Here is a 20,409-nt window from a genome sequence, read left to right on the forward strand (position 1 = left end):
ATTGAGAAGGTTAAGACGGAGAAGTCAGGGTTTTTATGTGTATGCATATACAAATACACACACTTATATAAACTTCCCCAGAGAGTTAATCAAGTTAGGCTGTAGTAGGTAAAACATACAGAGGCTTGTGGCACCTTATCGATCTAATATGCATCTAAGCAAGTGGACTGTAGTCCTCAAAAGCTTATGTCTTAATAAATCTGTTAAGTCTGCAAAATGCCATCAGCATCGGTGTTGTTTTTGCTACTACAGACTTAACACAGCTGAAAGTCTGTTATCGTAGAAAGCACCGGATGCAGCCCTACAAAGGGAATTGTAGAGCTAACTCATTAAAGGTCCGCATACTATAATTAAAGATGAACATGGACAGATCACAAACCAGCTTCTAGAAGAGTAACACCACAATAAGGGCAGCAGTGAAAATTAAATCGATTCTGCTGTTTTCCTCATGGGAGGGGAGGGCAGCGCACCATTAACAGCTCTGTTTAAGGCAGCATGGCATGGGGGCCAGTGCGGGCAGCCACACCTCCTTAAAGATGTCACATTACGTGCTCTGTACCCCTTGTGAAGACACCCACATAAAGTCTAGGCTCCTTCCAGGCCACTAGTTTTGGCTTAATTGGAAGCCAAGCACCCAGTATGCCTGGCTCACAGTAGCAGTAGCCAGAAAAAAAGTAGCATTAGGGGAAGGGGGTTGAGGGAGCCGTGACTCTGGCAAGAGAGGTTTTAGAGTTACTCTCGTTTCCCAAGCAAATACACCAGTGCCAAGAAGCTAAAACTGTGGGGGACATACGTATATAAAATGCCTGGGTTTTGCTTTCACACAGATTGCAAAAAGGAGAACCAACTTGCTAGAGCATCAGGGCGACTGTTTCTGGAAAATAAGTCTCTTAAAATTACAACTTAAGATGTTTTCAACCACTGACAGATTTTTTTTTGCCTATTGGCCCTTGGCCCAGCGGTTGGTGCTTCCATTAGGCAAACTGGGCGTTTGCCTAGGGTACCAGAATTTCAGGAGTGGCAAAACCATGCAAGCACAAGGCATGGAAGAGCATCGTGCCATATCTAATGCTGCTAAAAAAAAAAAAAAGGGAGCACTGTGCTGGAGCCACAGCCCCTGCCACTGCTAGGAGGGAGTGCAGTGCTGTAGCTGCCACCAGCAGGTAAGCTGGAGAGGGGGGTGCATGACCCAAGGTTCGCCTAGGTTGCCAAATACTCTTGCGCCGGTCCTGCCTCGGCCCTATTAGTACAGGGGCTGTGCCATGCTGCCTTCTCAGACCTTTTTTTTTTTTTATTCCTTCTAGCACCTAGCAGATGCTGTCAGGACCAATTTTTACTCTCCCTTCTTTCTCCCCCCTTCCCCCCACCAAATCTTTACATCTCGGCTCATGCTGCTCCTTAAAGGACTGGCCTCATGTTCAGTGCTGGTGCTGCTGTTCTGAGAAGACAGCGTGCAGGCGGAGATTGAGTCCGTCTGAAGCCCCCCCACCCCCCACCCCCATACACTCAAGAGGCCAAACGATGGTCTTCAGGGTAGGAGGCAGGGTCTGTGAGTGAGGGGCCGCTGGCTGACTCTGTCCCTGCACACCCGCTGCCTTCTTAGAACAGCAGCACTAGCAATAGAGATTCCAAGGTCATGGGCAGGAGGGGCAGCAGCAAATAAGAACATAAGAAAATGCCATACTGGGTCAGACCAAGGGTCCATCAAGCCCAGCATCCTGTTTCCAACAGTGGCCAATCCAGGCCATAAGAACCTGGCAAGTACCCAAAAACTAAGTCTATTCCATGTTACCATTGCTAGTAATAGCAGTGGCTATTTTCTAAGTCAACTTAATTAATAGCAGGTAATGGGCTTCGCCTCCAAGAACTTATCCAATCCTTTTTTAAACACAGCTATACTAACTGCACTAACCACGTCCTCTGGCAACAAATTCCAGAGTTTAATTGTGCGTTGAGTAAAAAAGAACTTTCTCCGATTAGTTTTAAATGTACCCCATGCTAACTTCATGGAGTGCCCCCTAGTCTTTCTACTATCCGAAAGAGTAAATAACCGATTCACATCCACCCGTTCTAGACCTCTCATGATTTTAAACACCTCTATCATATCCCCCCTCAGCCGTCTCTTCTCCAAGCTGAAAAGAAGCAGAGGAACAGCCAGGGCAATGGGCCATAGGTAAAAGACAGCATGGCATTGAAGGGTGGCAAGGGCTGGCAGTTTTACCACCCTAGAGTGCCTGTGTGTAAATCCAGGTCCGTTTTCAACTGCACTGTAACAAATGCAGATTGCAGTGGGGTCCTGTTAAAGAAATCACTCTATAAATTCAAAATATATTCTGTTACAAAATCACTGCTAATTTCTGAAAGCTTAAGATGTAATACATTTACAAAGAGCACAATACACATATACTCAACACACTATCGTGCCCGACGATCCTTTGTAAGAAAAAAAACATTCATTTTACATTTAATAATTAAAGTTGATATTATTTGGTTGGAATCCAAGCCACAGAGTGTGGGCAGGGAAGCTCCTGTGCAGTCACATCCTTGAATGGTTCTTAAGCTTGGTCCAATCACAGCCTGTGAAGGATCCACTTTACTCCATGACTGATACCAAGCTGCTCTTTACCACTGTAACCGAGCAAAAGAAGCCACAGAAGCGAACAGTCTGCCATATTCATCTTTATTTAGTTTTACAAACTGAAAGAAAGAAATTACAAGTCAGTGCAAAAATGAAAGTTTAAATTTATGAATTTCATAAATCATTTAAAAAAAAAAAATTAAAACCGCATTCTGCGGTTTAACACATAACCTTCTATGTGTAGCCTGTCTGGCAGGCTAACTTTTCTAATGATTCTTCTTTTAATAAATCACATGCACTTGTACCCACAGGTGCTGGATTAATAGATACAGGATTTTAGTTCCCCCTGAAAACATCACAGCATAAGATCCAAGTTTCAGCAGTTATTCATTTAAATATATTATACACAGTGTTAAAAAAAAACCAAAAAAACCTAAATCTGTCATGTGCAATTTTCCAGTAACAGAAGGATCAGGCAATCCAATTTACAATAAATAAGAAAATATGATTAATCCATAATCCACTGTATTAGTCCCCAGTGAAGGGTGCAGCCTGAGGAGCTGACACAGTGGATTATGGCTCCCTCAAATATTTCTCTTACCGTAATCTGGCATGCCTTCTTGTTTGTTTGTTTGTTTGTTTTAATTTCCAACGGCATTAAAAATGCCTATGACACCCATGAAATCACCACTGTGCTCTGTTTTGGACTGCCTTTTCCTTCCTGTCTTCTATAATGTATCGTGCGGTCTGTCAGAACATAGAAAGAGAAGATCAGCCTGAAGGCCCAGGGCCACAGCAGCATGTGGGAGAGTCCCAGAATGGGCAGGCACTCGTGGACGGTTTTGCAGGTGATCCAGGCTATGGAAACGTGCCTGCTCGTCTGTTACGCAAATACAGCTGATGGGTAGTCATTGTGCATAGGGCAAAAACTCATCTGTTTGCAGTCCTCATGGAACAGGATAGTGCATCTCTTCCGTAATAGATACAATTACCCATCACGCTGTGCCCCCCCCAAGAGTTAACAGCTCCATCAGCACCATGCACTAACACTGGCTAAGACCTCAGGGGGGTCTATCACATGAGCCCCTTGGTACAAAGGGAACAGAAAGGGTGTAGGTTCAGAAGGTCAGCAATACCAGCCAGCCCTCAAAAAAACACACAGGCATACACAACCGGCTGAGTGCATGGCTTTACAGTGCTCATGCAACAAGGGGATTAGTGCATCCAAACCAGCGCGTAGCTAATAGCGCTCATCGCATGTAAATTCATGTCGATGAGGCTATTAGCTATTTCCCCCGATGCAAAAAAAAAAGTGCACCCGATGCACACATTTTTACTCAAACATCAATGCCTGCCCTGGCATTAATTGTGGCGATATTAAGTCAGAGGAACTGAATAAAGGAGAACCAGTGAAAAGAAAAAAAAAAAAAGTCGCCAGCAGTCAGGTTAGGAAAACGGATGCTCAGTTAACCAGTGTCCATTTTCCTAACCGGCTTACAGCCACCTCTCCCGGGCTCCCGATCCACAGAGGCGCTAAGGATGAACAATTTACCCTAGCGCCTCCTTTTTACTGCAGCAGCCCACTTATATATTAAATCGGGTGCCTGGGAGTGGTGGATCGGCGCACGTTAAGAGAGCTGAGCGCCCATATTGCATTGGCCTGACAAAGCGGTTTTCCTACCTCCCAACCAGGGGCGTCTTACTGAAAAGGGCGGTAAGGATTGAAGGCCACAAAAGTGATTACTTGATAAGTTCCCAGTCACTGCAAGATGAGACAACAAACTGGGGTGGCAGGACACATCTCTGTTAGAAGAACTTAAACTTTTGCAAACCTGCATGGAAGCACGTCTAGAGTAAAATCACTAATTTCACTGCAGGAGCCCGAGATCAGCTTCACTGCAGTCCTGCTGCACATCCCAGCTCCTTTGCTGGAAACCAGCCTAGCACATTCTCCTCCTCCCTCAGCAAGGCAGCACAGGAACCGGGGGCAAGGGCACCATGGCAGACGGGTGATGGGGAGGAAGCAGGCTTAGAAGAGCAGGTACCGGCACCCATGGCAGGCTTAGAGTAGAGTTCGCCTAATGATATTTCAGGTGCCAGCCCTTGTATGACCACACGTGCTTCTCTGGAAAGTCATGTGACCACATGCCGAAATTGAATGGAGGGATGGATATGTACTGGCAAGCTAGGGATTAACCCTTGGGTGCCAGGGATGTCTGTTCTGTCTTCCCGTTAAGCAGTCCTACAAGTGCTACAATACATAGCGTGAGGTGGGGGGCAGCGGCAAGTGACTAGACCTGCAGTTCACGAGCCAGGATGGGTATTCCAGTGCCCAAGCCCGCTGAGGAAATCATGCATGCTGTGGTTGGGCTTAGCAGCTCCACATGTCCCGTCCCCAAGAGGTGAAGGGATCCCATCGGAACACGTCTGCTTTTCCCGATGCCTCTACGTGACGGGCAGAGATGCAAAGCCCTCGCCGCTGATGAAAAATCAACTTGAAAAAAAAAAAATAAAACAAAAGAATCACTCCATTCTCCTTTTCAATGTGAAATACGTTTCCATCCAGGCGTCCCGCCTTACACCAGCGTCCCGTTGGTGTGGTCGTACTTTATGGAGGGCCTGGGAAAGGTTAACGTGGCGTACTCCGTTTCCTGCGACGCCTGGAGGTTCTTCACGTGCGCCGCCGTCTGCTGGGGGGCTTTGCTGAAGACCTGGATGTCGGCGTACTGCACGCTCTCCTCCTTCTGCCGGTTCTTCCTCACCACGGCGTACACCGGGAAGTCTGCCACCGTGTCGTACGTGTGCGCGACGTTCTGTCTCTAGCAGAAGCGGGGGGAGAGAAAGAGCAGAAGAAAAAAAAAAAAAAGGGGGTCAGTGACTGAGGCGGCCCGCTATAAGCATTTACAGACCAAAAGGGCCCCGCAGGGTGACTGCTGCCATGGGACGTTATCCTGCAAGGGACCTCTCTGGGCTGAAGCGGACGGAGAGCATCCCCTGAAACGTCGGCGGTCTTCTGACGTTTTCGGCGGGGCTGCCGCGCCAGCCGTGCCTGCCGCGCTTGTGAGCACAGAGCTCTGAAAGCACCCTGCAAGGCTTTTCACAGTCCCCACGAACTGAGGTGGTCTCCTTGTGTCCGCACGGCAGTGTGTCACAGAGAGAGAGAGAGAGACACACGAGAGAGAAGGGGATCAGACTGTAGCAGGGTGGAGGCTTTTTGCTCCACGAAATTAAAAAAAAAAAAGCTACAAAAATACCAAAACCTCAACCGTGGATCAGAACTGTGCTTCAGTGGACCGCCCCATTTTTTTTGGCTGCTTTCTTTTTTAGGGCATGGACTGAGGGAAGTGGGGGGTGGGGAGGCTAGCAGTGAGAGCAGCGGGCTAGAAATCAGGAAGCCGGGGGGGGGGGGGGGGGGGTCAAATCTTACTTCTTCCACTAATGCACCTTGGGCAAGTCACGATCTCACATTGTCTCAGAGTGTAAGCTCTTCGGAGAAGGGACTTTTTCCTGTATTAGAAGGTGCTGGATGCACATGGTACTATAGCAATGCCAAAATAAAACAAGCAGTGTAGAATCATCAGTACCACCAGTGGTGGCCCTCTGCAGGGCCGGCAGGAGCATTAGCCCAGACTAGGCGGCCGCCCAGGGCGTCGGAAGTGGGCGGGGTGCCATAGTCGGCCGTGAGGGCAGCATTTTTTGAAAGCAGCGAACAAAGGTGGAGAGGCACGGAGCTGGAAAAGGCTGCGGTGTGTGAGTGGAGCTTTGGAGGTTCGGGTTGGTATGGGAGGAGAGAGGGAGAGAGAGAGAGATCGCATGACGCCTTTACGTCATGGCCGCCTAGGGCGGCTGCAGACCCTTGTACCAGCACTGGGCCTTTCCCTAAATATTTACAAACCAGGCCATGGGATCTCCTTGCCAGTTTGATCACTCTCCACTTCCAGATTACCCTCTCTCTCTCCATCTTGCTCGTGTCCACCCACCGGGACTTGGGGTGATCATCTCAAGGTCAGATGAAACATTACAAAAAGGCAGGGGCCAAAACCAGAGAAATGCCTGGAGGTGATGTAGAAAAATCTTGGGTACCAAGGTGCCTTGCGCTGCAGCCTAGAGCAGTCTCCACCTGCCATTGTCACTGCGGCCCAGAACAGCCTTCTGCCACTAGGGGAAGGAAAGCTGAGGCAGGCAGGCTGGCGGTGGCGGGAGAGAGACTGGACTGATTTCGGAGCGGCCTGGGAGGGAACGGAGGAAGGCAGCGCGCTCGGCACACACACAAGGTGCACAACTGTGCACCTCCTGGTGCACACCAATCCCGGATTTTATAACTTGTGCGCGCAAGTTATAAAAATCGGGTGTACATGTGCGCCCTGTCCTCGTGGGTCCCAAAGACGGTGGCGTCAAGAAGAAAAACACAAAACAAAAGGGAGGGCAGAAGCAAAGAAAGAAAGCAAACACCTAAAATGTTTTACCCTGTGGTCTTCAGGCCGTCGGCTGCTCCCACCTGAAACCAGAGGGGACAGGAGAGAGATTAATGCATTAAGGTCAGTTTTTACCTCTATTGTTACATCAGCCCAGAGGCAAAACAGCGAGGACGTGGCTCGGCCGGATGAGTGAAAGCCATCCTCGGGTCTGTGGGTTTTACCAAGGGTGGGGGTAAAGCTGCCTCTGGTTTACCCTCCCTTCAAACCCGCGCCTGCTGGGCGAGGAAGGCGCGTTTCCAAGGGGGACGGCATGACCCCCCTTCCTGAACAGACTCATCTGAAATTTAGCAGCCGTGTCCACACTTTAAGCAAGAGAGCATCACAGTTTCAGCCAAACTCACCCATGGGGTGGGGGCCCCCTCCGATACACACGTACGGCTACAGTGCAAGGCGCTGTAACCTGTGAAAGAGGGTCGAGGGCACCCAAACCAAAGCAGTGGGGGGAGGGAGGGGGAATTAAAAGCCTATGTTAATCTCTCTTCCTCCACCGCGACCTCAGCTCTCCCCCCCCCCCCCCTTCCCTGCAGATCTCACCTTTCTGGAAGTGCAAGGGGATTGCGGGCCTGGGTTTCCAGGACTGCGGCAGGAAGGAGCAGGTGTGGAATGGGGGAGGGGGGGGTGGTCTATGGCCCAAGTCCCTGTCCTCCTTTCCTGCTGCTGTCGCTGGGTTCCTGGGCCCCCCCTCCCCCCCCAACACCCTTCTCACATTTGGGAAAAGAGGAGGAGATGCATGGGGGCAGAGGGTTAAATAGTTCTTCTCTTATAAAATTAAGAGGAGGAAGGTTCCAAGCTCGATCCCTAGTCAGGTCTTCCACGGCCCGGTTTAGCTGGGGCCGGGGATGCTGTAGAGCCCCGGGACCACCCTCTTCTGAAGGCCTAACTTGTGCAATGTTATTTATAGGCATACTTTTTAAAATAGAAAAGCGTGCATGTGAATCCCAGCTCTGTCCTCCCCTCCCCTCCCCTCCTGAATGCCTCTACAGTTCACGGAATTGAAGGTGCTTTAATCGGGTTACATGTGTACCTTTATGCAAACTGAGCCTGGGTGTATTTTAGTACAGCCTTTTACGTGTATAAATAACTTTAAATGCCGTCCCTTCAAATCCAGACAGTGGCCACAAGGTGGCGCTATTTCCCCACACTGGGCAAATCCGCCCATTCCCATCCCTCCCTCCTCCCAGTTAGATGCTGGATGCCAACTTTGAAGACCAAGAAATTTAAAACAAAAGAAAAAAAGCCTTTACCTTTTTTTTCTTTTCTTCTGAAAGATTTCCTAAAGAGAAAAGGACATTCAGTTAGTGTGGATTAGACCCTTCTTAGCAGCCCTCAGTTCTATCAACATCAGCAAGATTTTTCTAGAAAGATCGATTCTGATGGCAGGTAAGGATTTTAAGGCCCACGTAAGACTCGACCCAGTTTCTTTCCTTTTGCAATACCACAGGCCTCAGTTAATCTCTGGAGAAACTCTTTTTTTTTTCATTCAACGCATAATCAAGCTGGCGGAATTTGTTGCCGCAGGATGTGGTCAAGTCATCTTACCTAGCTGAGTTTGGACAATGAACAATTATTAACCAGGCAGACTTGGGGAAAGCCACCACTCTCCCCCCCCCCCCCCGGGAGTGAGCCACGAGGAATGGATCTACTCTTTAGGATCCACCTGATACTTCCCTAAACGTTCTGGACTGGCCACTGTCGGAGGCAGGACGCCGAGCTCGACGGACCTTTGGCCCCCGTCTTCTCTTCTTTTCCCGTCTGCGCAGTGCTGGGAATCCCCCCGGGGCTTTCCCGAGGCCGTTCCTCGCATCCGTTACCCTTTCCCTGAAGAAATATTGTCTAATGCTGCTCCCCCCTTGGGAGCCTCCTATCCCGACGAGCTCTCGTGCTGGAACTCGCTTTGCACTGTACGACATTAATTCACTTCTTGAGGGTTATCTCCACCTTTTGGGTTATGCGGGTATCTCAGCGGATTCAGAGGACGCGTCACTCTGAATCCGCTCATCCTCCCTAGCAGCTTGCACTGTGTTCCAACAAACTTTAGGATTTTTTTTTTTTTTTTTTAAAGAATGCGGATGGTAAACTTGGATCCCATCTTTTTGTCCTGTATTTATTGCCGCCTCTGTGCAACGTTCACTCGTTCCTTGTGAACGAGTCAGTCAGTCTGATTACTCCCAGATTATGCAGGCATCCGGGATATGCATTTTAGCACCCAGTGTTCAAATTCTGTAACTAAGCTCCTGGTTATTTATAAATGCACAGATAAAACACATTCCTAACTCGAGGAAGACAGGCAGCTGAGAACATGGCCTGTAAAAGTACAATCGCTTCCTCTTCTTTTGTAAATGTGTTACTATTAGCCTTGCACAGAAGTGATGCTGCCTGTCAAATCGTCCTCTCAGGAGTCAGACCTTTGGTTGGTTGGGTTGAAAGAAAACCCCACAAGGTTCGTCAAGTCCGAACCGTCTTCTGCTTTATCAGAATGGTCAATCACTGAGGGGCACTGCCTGGTAAGGGGCACATGAGGCCCATGCCCCAGATATACAGTCTCTCTCCCTCCTCCTGGAGCTCCTGCCCCCCAGTGCCTCACCTCCTCTATGTCCCAGGGCTTCTAACCCCACTGCTCCTCCTGTCACCATGCACCCCTCCTCTTCCTCCCATGTGGTTACCTCAGGGTTCAGGTTTGCATTTGTGGAGGTCCACAAGGAGTGTCAGTGGGAGAAGTGGCCACTAGGCCACTGCTCCCTCTGGACAAGAAGTCAGTAGAAGAGAGATGAGAAAAAAAATGGAAGGCACAGGGACCAACAAGGCTAGAAAAATAAGATGTTCCTCAGACAACAAAGGCATGAAAAGAAAGCACATTTGAAGTTTTTTTTAAGTTTAGCGACTGGAATGTGACAGCTCTTCGGAATGCGAGTCTCTGATGATATCTTTCTACTTTGCTCAATATGTTTCTTCTTCTCCTCCAAGGCTGCAGAGTCTGCAGGCAGAGTTTGCCTTCTCAAGGTTTCCATTTCAGTTTTTGTTTGCATATATATTCTGAATTTGGGAAGGGTCGCTCTGAGTGCTGTGTGTGCGTGACCAAGGCGAGGTCCAAAAAAAGAGTAATGTTTACTGCATTTAGCCCCTCCAATCATTTGTATATATGGCAGGGTTCTGGGGTGCTTCTCACTGTGTCTGGCAGTGGAGGGAATCTGTTTTGTTGTTACTGAAGTGAATATTTTATTTTTTTGTACAGTGAGCTGTAAAGGGGATACATCTTCGTTCTGCTCTCCACCCTTCATTTTTACTTTTCTTCTTTCAAACTATATTTTTATTACTATGGAATAACAACCACAACAGCATAAATAGTACATAATCTGTATATTATGCACTATGAATGCTTCCTCCACTAGCAGTATCCATTTCTGTTTTGTGTGTGTCCCAATCAGTTAAAAGCACTGTTGGTGAGGTTTTCTGTGGACACGGGATATGTTTACAGAACTTGAGGTGCAAGGTTTATATTGGGGCTCCAATATACCCAGACTTCCCGCCAGCACAGATTTGGTTGACTGAGGATATCAGATAATTGATGGCCCTTTTACTGGGTGGTTGCAACTGGCTATGGGTTTCTTTATTACCCAGGAGGCCTGTCACAAAGCTTTCAGATACATTTAGTGTCAGGCCAAGGTAATCATAGTCTGGGGGACTCCCAGTCAGGTTTTCAGGATATCCACCTTGAATATTCATGGCTAGATTTCCCTGCACTGCTTCCGTTGTATGCAAATCCAACTCATGCATATTCATTGTGGATATCTTGAAAACCTGACTGGCTGGGAGTCCTCCAGGACAGGTTTGGGAATCATTGGTCTAGCGATTGCTTCACGTCTTGATTATTTAAGCAAAAATTGAATTTATACTGGAGATTCTGTTTTTTTCTGGAAAATCATAATCTTTGCCTTTTCCAGATTCTCGTACAGGTCCCATGATTTGCAGTAGATCTCTAGTAGATTTAGGTTCTATTGCGGACTTTCTGAGGTATTGTGATGGCGAACGCGCCCTGAAACGGGACAGACTGGATCTCCCCCACCTACCCCACAGATTGAGCCCTTGGGTTCTGGTAGCTGGCAAGACTTAGGCCGGTAGAGCGAGCAAGAGTCCAAGAGCACACCGGGGTCAGGGCAAGCAGCAGACTGGAGATACTGGGAACAGGCCAAGGGTCAGAGCAGGCGGCAAGCAAGCGTAGTCAGGTTTGAGACAAGGGGGTCAGGTCCAGGCGGCAGGCGAGTGTGGTCAAGTCCAAGGTAAGGAGTTGGTACCAGGAGATCAGGCCAAGGATGGATGAAGACACAAAGAGACACTGGACAAGACTAGGAGGGAGTGACATGGCTGGACAAGATGCCTGGCAAGGCAAGGCTGGAATCAGGAACAGGGAAACACAGGAACAACACATACTGCACAAGGCAGGAGACTTGTTGCTGAAGCATTGGTGGTTCACCCTGGGAAGCCTTATATAGGCAGAGTCGCTGATGTCATCAAAAGCTATCGCGGGTCCTTTAAATCTTGGTTCGTGCCACGTGCGGGTAGGGGGGCCTCGGGAAGGAGCAGGAAGATGGGTGCATCCGGGCGCCACGCACCGCTCTTGGCGGCGTTCATCCATTGGCATTGTCCCTGCCGCGGAAAGAGGTCGGCGGTGTCTGGGGTGGATGCGACGGCTCACAGGGCTGTCCCGTGAGCCACCAAACATAACAGGTATGGACTAAAATATCCCAATCATCCGCATACAGCAGGCATTTGATCTCAAAGTGGAGAGTTGGCCCAGGGGTTAGAGCAGCAGGCTGACACTAGAGAAGCCAGGGTTCATATCCCACTTCTTCCACCAACGCTCCTTGTGAGTTTGGGCAAGTCATTTTGCCTTCTGTTGTCTCAGGTACAGATTTAGTAATCTTACTTCCCCCATAGACAGAATCAGAGAGAAGCCTTAGGAAACTGGGCCTTTGATTGTCAAGGCCTGTGGGGACAAGGAAATACCTACTTGTATCTGAATGTACTTTGCCTTGAGCTACAAATGAAAAAGTACAAGTTAAATATTAAAAACAAAACATTTGTTTCCGTCCTGGTGCTGAAGATCTCTGCGGGAGAGTAGGGAGATCATTGATGTAGATGTTAAAGAGAATGGGACTCCATGCCCCTGCTAAAGCTGCCGCCATGGCATTTATTTTTAGATAACAGAATCCCTGGTGAGACAGAACCATGCAGAAAAGGCAGGGATCCAGGCCATGGGGGTGGGCGCAATGTGGGGGAAATGTCACTTTGGCTTGCCTCCCCCATCCCTCCCCTTATACCCATCGTGCCCCCTTCTCTCAAATGCTACCACCTAGCAATGCCGCTAACAGGCACACCCAGCACCTTGCGAAGGCATCACAAAACATTTACAGGGGCGCTCCTCCTGCTTTAAGAAGGAAAGTGTCCCCCCCCGCTGGCCCATGGTAAGAGGTGGATGCGGCAGGAGCCGGGGGATGTCCATGCAAGATGACTCCCTGATGAGATCCCCATGGGAATGTAAGATGGAGATTATTAACTATATCAAGATCTAAAACTATGATGTCCCATTATGTGTTTTACTGGATCATTCTTGGGGAGGGCAGAGAGATTTGCTGACATATATTTCATTTTTTGTTATCCTTTTGATCTACGATGCATTAAGATTCTAATGTTCCTCTGTTTGGTCATTTTATGCCAGTATTTTGATTCTGTTGATTTTGTGTGTGGAGGTTTTATGCTGGCTTTGGTCTTATTTGCTTGTCTGGGCTTGTTTTATCATTTGCTTGTCTGGGCTTGTTTACGAGCATTGCTGGGCCCTTCCGAAAATGTACATAGCACTCGCAAGGCCCGGCCACGCGTGTAACCACCCGTTTTTACATGCATCCGGCCTCCGGAAACTGTATATGTTCCTTTTATCCTGATTTTACACTCTCTTTTTAGCTAATTTTACCTAGTTTTGAACTTAATGATGTATAATTTTTAATACCAATTGTATGATTTTATTCTAATTGCATTGTATCTTTGCTTCTGATGGGTTTTTTTTTGTAAACCGTCGTGATATAATACGAACGACGGTATATAAAAATGTTTTAAAATAAATAAATAAATGTCGGTCTTTGTGTGTTTTGTTGCCTGCCTTGGGCAGGAACGACAGGGCATAAACCGATAAATAAGATTTGGCTAATTTTAATGCATTTTATAAATAAATATTTGATATTCTGCTCCCCCCCCCCCCCCAAGATGGATTAAACAAATTTTAATCAAACTATTACAGTAATATCAGTCGGTCACTTACAATCACAACTGAATCAAATTCAGAGTTACAGTAGCACTGCTGGATTTTTTTTTTTTCCTTCTTCATCCCAGAACAAAGAACACGCAGGTAGGACATTTGGACAGATCAGGTTGAAAGACGAGAAGGACTGAGCATAGCTGGTTGGGTTGTAGGAGTAGATAGTTTTGGGGAGGGGAGGAAGGTTGTGGGTCATCCTCTTAGGGGCCGGTAGTCCCTACGGTAGGATCAGGGATCCACTGAGCGGTGCTTTAACAATAGGCCGACGTCTGGTACAGACCCAAGGTGGCTTCAGACATGGTCCTTACTCAAATGTTCTGGGAATCGCGTCATTAAGCTGGAAGATCTCTGCTAGGGAAATGTAGGGGGAAGGCCAGCCGTGCCTTAGCTTCCTTCTGGAAAGGGAGGTCATCTTAGGAGGGTGCAGGCCCTATGGCAGGGCTGGCATTTGGGCCACCAGTACCCCCTCCAGATGCAGCCCCAGAGCTGCTGCTGCCTCTAACCCCCATCCTGATTCGGCCCCATGGGACTGGAGAACAATTACTGCAAGCCCCCCCCCCCCCCCCGAGGGCTGAACAATCATGGCTGCTGTCATCGTCTCTTCCCTTGGCTGAAAAATAGCTACTTCGGCTACCCGCGTCCCCTGCAGGGCCAAAGAACAGCTGCCACTCCACATCCTGTCATGGCCCACAGGCAGCAGAGCAAGGCTGACGCCTGGCGCTTTTAAAGGCCTCCTTCTGCCCCCGCTGGCACGTCTCTGGGTCCCACCCTTCAGTTTAAAGATCAGCTTTTTCAACCCTGTGGGACAGAGAAGCACCGGCAGCAGGAGGAGGCGTTTAGAAGCATTGGGCTGCTGATTCAGGGTGGCCTGGGTCAGGACGAAGTAGGCTGAGGGAAAGAAAGCTTAGACTGGGGAAGGGGGAGAGCAAGGGGGCTACTAAGGCTGGGGGGGGGTGGGAAAGAGGAGCTGCTGGCGCTGAGAGGGAAGAGAAAGAAGGGGGCTTTTGGCTGAGGAGAAAAAGGAGGGATTTCAGGGGAGAGAGAGAAAGAGGACCACTGGGGATGGAGGAGGAGGAGGGAAGGGTAGCTGATGGGATTCATGGGTGGAGAGGAGCTGTTGTGCCAGTGGTAAGTAGGTGTATAATGGGACGAGAGTGGGGGCAAGAATGAAGGTTCACCAAGGGCAGCTAATACCTTGCACCAGCCCTGGAGAGAGATGTAGGGGAAGAAGTGAAGATGACAGGAAAAAGAATCAGAAAATGGAAAGGAGACCATGAAAGGTGTTAGAAGAAAACTGACAAGAGGAAAGCAGAGAGAGAGACCAGGACCAATGCGATTAGAAAAAAATCCTCTTATTTCCATTTTAGTGACTGGATGTGAATCTCGGATATCTTCGTATTTTGCATACTACAGGAGGAAATGCATTTGCTTTTATTTTCCAGTGTTGCACTGTTTGCAGAGTCTGGAGTTTCTCTGTGTTTTGGTTTGTATGTCTCTGTGTATATAAGACCAAGGTGAGGGAGTTGAGTAGTGTGTAGGTTCTGTGTCAGGATCTGTAGCAATCTGACTTGTTCTGTTTTCCTATTAGGAGGTGTATTGGGGTTTTAGGTCCTGGTGTAATGTTTGCAGCACTGTCTATTTATAGGTAAAGTGGTTGTTTGAAACCTGGAAATTAGTGCTGTTATGGTATGGAAAGCTTGCTATATAAATTCTAAGTAATTTTCTCATAAGGTTTTGTTTTACTTCATATAGTGTCTGGGACTGGAAGGAATATACGTTGCTTTCACTGGAGTTGACACCAGAATTTTCTTTTTTTAGGATGAGTTCTACTTCTGCTTTGTATCATCCTTGCTGGAGTTAGATGTAATCTATGTTTACAGAGCATAAATCTGGTTTCCCCCGCCCCCCCCCCCCCCCCCCCACCAGAGGGCACTGTTGGTGCCACTGCACCCCCATCCCTAACCCTGAAAGCTTGGATAGCACTAGTGAAGTCTGAGGTCTGTACAGCATATGGCAGAACCTCAGATAGAAATCCTGCACATTTGTTACTGAGAGAGCAGGACTGGGTAGGGGAGGGGAAGAGAAACCCCTGGTGGTGCAGATGAAGCCAGTATTTTTCCAGGGGAGGTGGGGGGTGCCAATTTCTGTTTTTACATAGGGTGCTGGTTAACCTAAAGCTGGCCCTACCCTATGGGCCAGCCCTGGATCCATGAAGGGCAATCAGAGCCTGTGCAGTCATTGTCTCCTGTTCATCCAGCCAAGCAAATTATATTTCAAGTCTTCTAGACTGCAGAAACCAAGACCCAGAGGTTGCAGGGAGATAGTAGGATCCTCCTGAAGAGTTCACAGCCAACAATTCTCCCTCCCCTTACCTGAAATAACACATAGGAGATGGGCGGTTCTTATTACCAGCTCCAGGGGGAGGAGCACGAGTCCACCTGCAGGGTCGCCCATCCCAAGGGAAGGTTTCCAAACACAGCATCGAAACCCAAGAGGCTTAGATCAGAGCCAAAAGGGGCGATCCCGTCTGCTAACGCCGATCCAGCAGAATTATTATTGCCCCATGGGCGCTATCTTGGCATATGAGGGAGGAGTGGATCGTAGATTGTGGATTTCCGTGCCCTGAGCTTGGGGGGGTCAGCTTAGCCTTTGCCAAGCCAGGGGCCTGCATCTGAATCTCTGGGCTGGGCTCTCTGCTCTGCCTATCCCTCATCAAGAAAGGGGGCGCTGCAGTCATTCCTTCTGCACAGTCTCCATGCGACATCCATGAGGGTAAAGACACTGGGACAGACTCTGTGGCCCAATCATTTGATCTATTCATCTCTCTCTGTCTCACTATTTAATGGTCCTGTTCCTTACATAAAGGGGAATATTAAAGGAGGCACGTGCACTGAAAACCCAATCATAACATTAAGAAATCAATTATACTTAAGTGTTCACAATAATGTGCCGCACTGTAAGCCCCAAGGGAAGGTACTGCCACCCTCTGTTCCTTTTTCAATTGTTTGTATGTTTGCTGAACCTTTATGTAAATGGAACAGGTCATCCATCCACTGCCATTCCCTCCTCTCCCAGAGCGCTAGAGCAGCCGGCTCTCCAGTCTCTCTCCCCTCTCCCAGGGCGCTAGAGCAGCTGGCTCTCCAGTCACACACCCCCTCCTAGGGTGCTAGAGCAGCTGGCTCTCCAGTCCCTTCCCCCTCCTAGGGCACTAGAGCAGCCAGCAATCCAGTCACACACCCCCCTCCTAGGGTGCTAGAGCTGCTGGCTCTCCAGTTACACACACCCTCCTAGGGTGCTAGAGCTGCTGGCTCTCCAGTCTCTCTCCCCTCTCCCAGGGCGCTAGAGCAGCTGGCTCTCCAGTCCCTTCCCCTTCCTAGGGCACCAGAGCAGCCGGCTCTCCAGTCCCTTCCCCCTCCTAGGGTGCTGGAGCTGCTGGCTCTCCAGTCTCTCTCCCCTCTCCCAGGGCGCTAGAGCAACTGGCTCTCCAGTCCCTTCCCCTTCCTAGGGCACCAGAGCAGCCGGCTCTCCAGTCCCTTCCCCCTCCTAGGGTGCTGGAGCTGCTGGCTCTCCAGTCTCTCTTCCCTCTCCCAGAGCGCTAGAGCAGCTGGCTCTCCAGTTACACACACCCTCCTAGGGTGCTAGAGCTGCTGGCTCTCCAGTCTCTCTCCCCTCTCCCAGAGCGCTAGAGCAGCTGGCTCTCCAGTTACACACCCCCTCCTAGGGTGCTAGAGCAGCTGGCTCTCCAGTCCCTTCCCCCTCCTAGGGCACTAGAGCAGCCAGCAATCCAGTCACACACCCCCCTCCTAGGGTGCTAGAGCTGCTGGCTCTCCAGTTACACACACCCTCCTAGGGTGCTAGAGCTGCTGGCTCTCCAGTCTCTCTCCCCTCTCCCAGGGCGCTAGAGCAGCTGGCTCTCCAGTCCCTTCCCCTTCCTAGGGCACCAGAGCAGCCGGCTCTCCAGTCCCTTCCCCCTCCTAGGTTGCTGGAGCTGCTGGCTCTCCAGTCTCTCTCCCCTCTCCCAGGGCGCTAGAGCAGCTGGCTCTCCAGTCCCTTCCCCTTCCTAGGGCACCAGAGCAGCCGGCTCTCCAGTCCCTTCCCCCTCCTAGGGTGCTGGAGCTGCTGGCTCTCCAGTCTCTCTTCCCTCTCCCAGAGCGCTAGAGCAGCTGGCTCTCCAGTTACACACACCCTCCTAGGGTGCTAGAGCTGCTGGCTCTCCAGTCTCTCTCCCCTCTCCCAGAGCGCTAGAGCAGCTGGCTCTCCAGTTACACACCCCCTCCTAGGGTGCTAGAGCAGCTGGCTCTCCAGTCCCTTCCCCCTCCTAGGGCACTAGAGCAGCCAGCAATCCAGTCACACACCCCCCTCCTAGGGTGCTAGAGCTGCTGGCTCTCCAGTTACACACACCCTCCTAGGGTGCTAGAGCTGCTGGCTCTCCAGTCTCTCTCCCCTCTCCCAGGGCGCTAGAGCAGCTGGCTCTCCAGTCCCTTCCCCTTCCTAGGGCACCAGAGCAGCCGGCTCTCCAGTCCCTTCCCCCTCCTAGGGTGCTGGAGCTGCTGGCTCTCCAGTCTCTCTTCCCTCTCCCAGAGCGCTAGAGCAGCTGGCTCTCCAGTTACACACACCCTCCTAGGGTGCTAGAGCTGCTGGCTCTCCAGTCTCTCTCCCCTCTCCCAGAGCGCTAGAGCAGCTGGCTCTCCAGTTACACACCCCCTCCTAGGGTGCTAGAGCAGCTGGCTCTCCAGTCCCTTCCCCCTCCTAGGGCACTAGAGCAGCCAGCAATCCAGTCACACACCCCCCTCCTAGGGTGCTAGAGCTGCTGGCTCTCCAGTCCCTTCCCCCTCCTAGGGCACTAGAGCAGCCAGCAATCCAGTCACACACCCCCCTCCTAGGGTGCTAGAGCTGCTGGCTCTCCAGTTACACACACCTTCCTAGGGTGCTAGAGCTGCTGGCTCTCCAGTCTCTCTCCCCTCTCCCAGAGCGCTAGAGCAGCTGGCTCTCCAGTTACACACCCCCTCCTAGGACACCAGAGCAGCTGGCTCTCCAGTTACACACCCCCTCCTAGGGTGCTAGAGCTGCTGGCTCTCCAGTTACACACACCCTCCTAGGGTGCTAGAGCTGCTGGTTCTCCAGTCCCTTCCCCCTCCTAGGGCACTAGAGCAGCCAGCGATCCAGTCACACACCCCCTCCTAGGGTGCTAGAGCTGCTGGCTCTCCAATTACTTCCCCCTCTCCCAGGGCGCTAGACTAATCCCACATCCCATTGGTGCCCGATGCAATATTTAAATGAGAGGCAGCGCACAAAAGGACGCACTAAGGGAGAATTGTGCATCTGTAGCACATAAAAGCAGTTTATTGCAAGGGCGCTCAATAGGAGCATCTGTTTTGATCCTGCTTCTTTTTTGTTATTTGCTGAAGTATAGTATATTAGACGCCCCTTGCTGCGGGCATCTAAATTGTGCAACCATAAGAAAGGTGGGTTACGTTTTGATCGTCAATATGCATTTATTTTTCTCCACTGCAAGCAGTAAATAAGAGACACAACGATACTAAGGAGGAGGAGACGCTTATCGTAACACAGAGGACCATATATATATATATATATTTTTTTTTTTTTTTAATTTCTCATGAGCCTTTGATTGAGAGTTGACTTTACTCCATCTCCAGGGCCGGCGTTAAATTCCTTGTGTTAAAAAAGCGTGTGTTGGACTCCCAGCACTTTCTTGCATCGGAGGGGGATAATAGCTATTGTCCTCATTTGCATTGAATTTACATGTGATGGGTGCTATTGGGTGAGCTTTTGGTCGGGTGCGTGCCTCGGGCTCGCTGATCTCCTTACTGCATTGAGCGCCAATCTAGAGTGCCCAAAACACACACCCAACTGCGAGTAAACTCCTGCGCTAGGCCGTGCGCGCCTTATTGCATCGGCCTGACTGTGTAAGCGCGGGAAAGTCACTTTCTCTCTCCCAGGTCTCCGGGCGCGCTTTTTAAGCACCTTCTGTCGGTCAGAGGAACCGCTCAGAAAGGTTCACAGCTTAAAAAGCAAAGACGTAAATATTGGGTTAAGCCCGTCCTCGATTAAAGAAGCTCATTTTGTCAGAGACAAGAAAATTGGGCCTTTTCTGTTGTGTGGAACTCACTGCCTAATGAGTTCTGCAAGATTTCTGATTTAAAATTATTCCGCGAGCAGTTAAAAGCTTCTCTGTTTTTAGAAACTTTTGGACCATAGTTTTACTTTTAGTGTTTAGGTTTGCTCTGTTCATTTTTAAGCAATATGTTTTTTGTTTTACTTTTAGTGTTTAGGTTTGCTCTGTTCATTTTTAAGCAATATGTTTTTTGTTTTACTTTTAGTGTTTAGGTTTGCTCTGTTCATTTTTAAGCAATATGTTTTTGTTTTACTTTTAGTGTTTAGGTTTGCTCTGTTCATTTTTAAGCAATATGTTTTTTGTTTTACTTTTAGTGTTTAGGTTTGCTCTGTTCATTTTTAAGCAATATGTTTTTTGTTTTACTTTTAGTGTTTAGGTTTGCTCTGTTCATTTTTAAGCAATATGTTTTTTGTTGAATGTTTTATTTTTAAAGTATTAAGATGTTTTATTTATACTTATGAATTTTGTTTTCATTTATTGTTGTAACCCGCCTAGCACAACTGGTTTGATATGGGTGGGAAATAAAAGTTTTTAAATAAAAACAAATACATAAATAGAAAGTTAGGGGCCATCCATAAATGATGCCATGTTAAGACCGGGGGGGGGGGGGGTGTCTAAGTTGAAAGGGGGTTTGGAGATTTGTGATGAAGTGTGATGGGGGGGGGGCGTGATTTCATGCTTAAAAATATGATGTCATTTGTGGACGGCTCCTTTGCCGAAAACTCACTTTAGGACAGTGACTTAGCCAGGCTGCATTTATCGTGTTAGTTTTGAATATTAGCGCTAGCTGGATACATTTTAGCTATTCCCCTTCCCCCTGCCCTTCTTCTTCTGATCTGGCTACAATTTCGCCGACGAGCGGGGCGAGAAATTCAAATCTCAGAGTTGGTCCGGGGTAACTCAACAG

General features: G+C 49.2%; 1 protein-coding gene across 1 annotated transcript in view; it reads right to left on the reverse strand.

The window, feature by feature from the left end:
• Positions 1-2,703: 2,703 nt before the first annotated feature.
• C12H11orf52 (chromosome 12 C11orf52 homolog) overlaps positions 2,704-20,409 on the reverse strand; it is a 28,911-nt gene continuing 11,205 nt past the window's right edge. The window contains exons 2-4 of the mRNA XM_029572396.1: positions 8,301-8,329; positions 7,045-7,076; positions 2,704-5,397 (exon numbers count right to left, since the gene is read on the reverse strand). Coding sequence (XP_029428256.1) covers positions 5,155-5,397; positions 7,045-7,076; positions 8,301-8,329 — 304 coding nt within the window. The 3' untranslated portion in view covers positions 2,704-5,154. The remainder of the gene's footprint in view (positions 5,398-7,044; positions 7,077-8,300; positions 8,330-20,409) is intronic.

Source organism: Rhinatrema bivittatum, chromosome 12, assembly GCF_901001135.1.
Source record: "Rhinatrema bivittatum chromosome 12, aRhiBiv1.1, whole genome shotgun sequence".
Lineage (NCBI taxonomy): Eukaryota > Metazoa > Chordata > Amphibia > Gymnophiona > Rhinatrematidae > Rhinatrema > Rhinatrema bivittatum.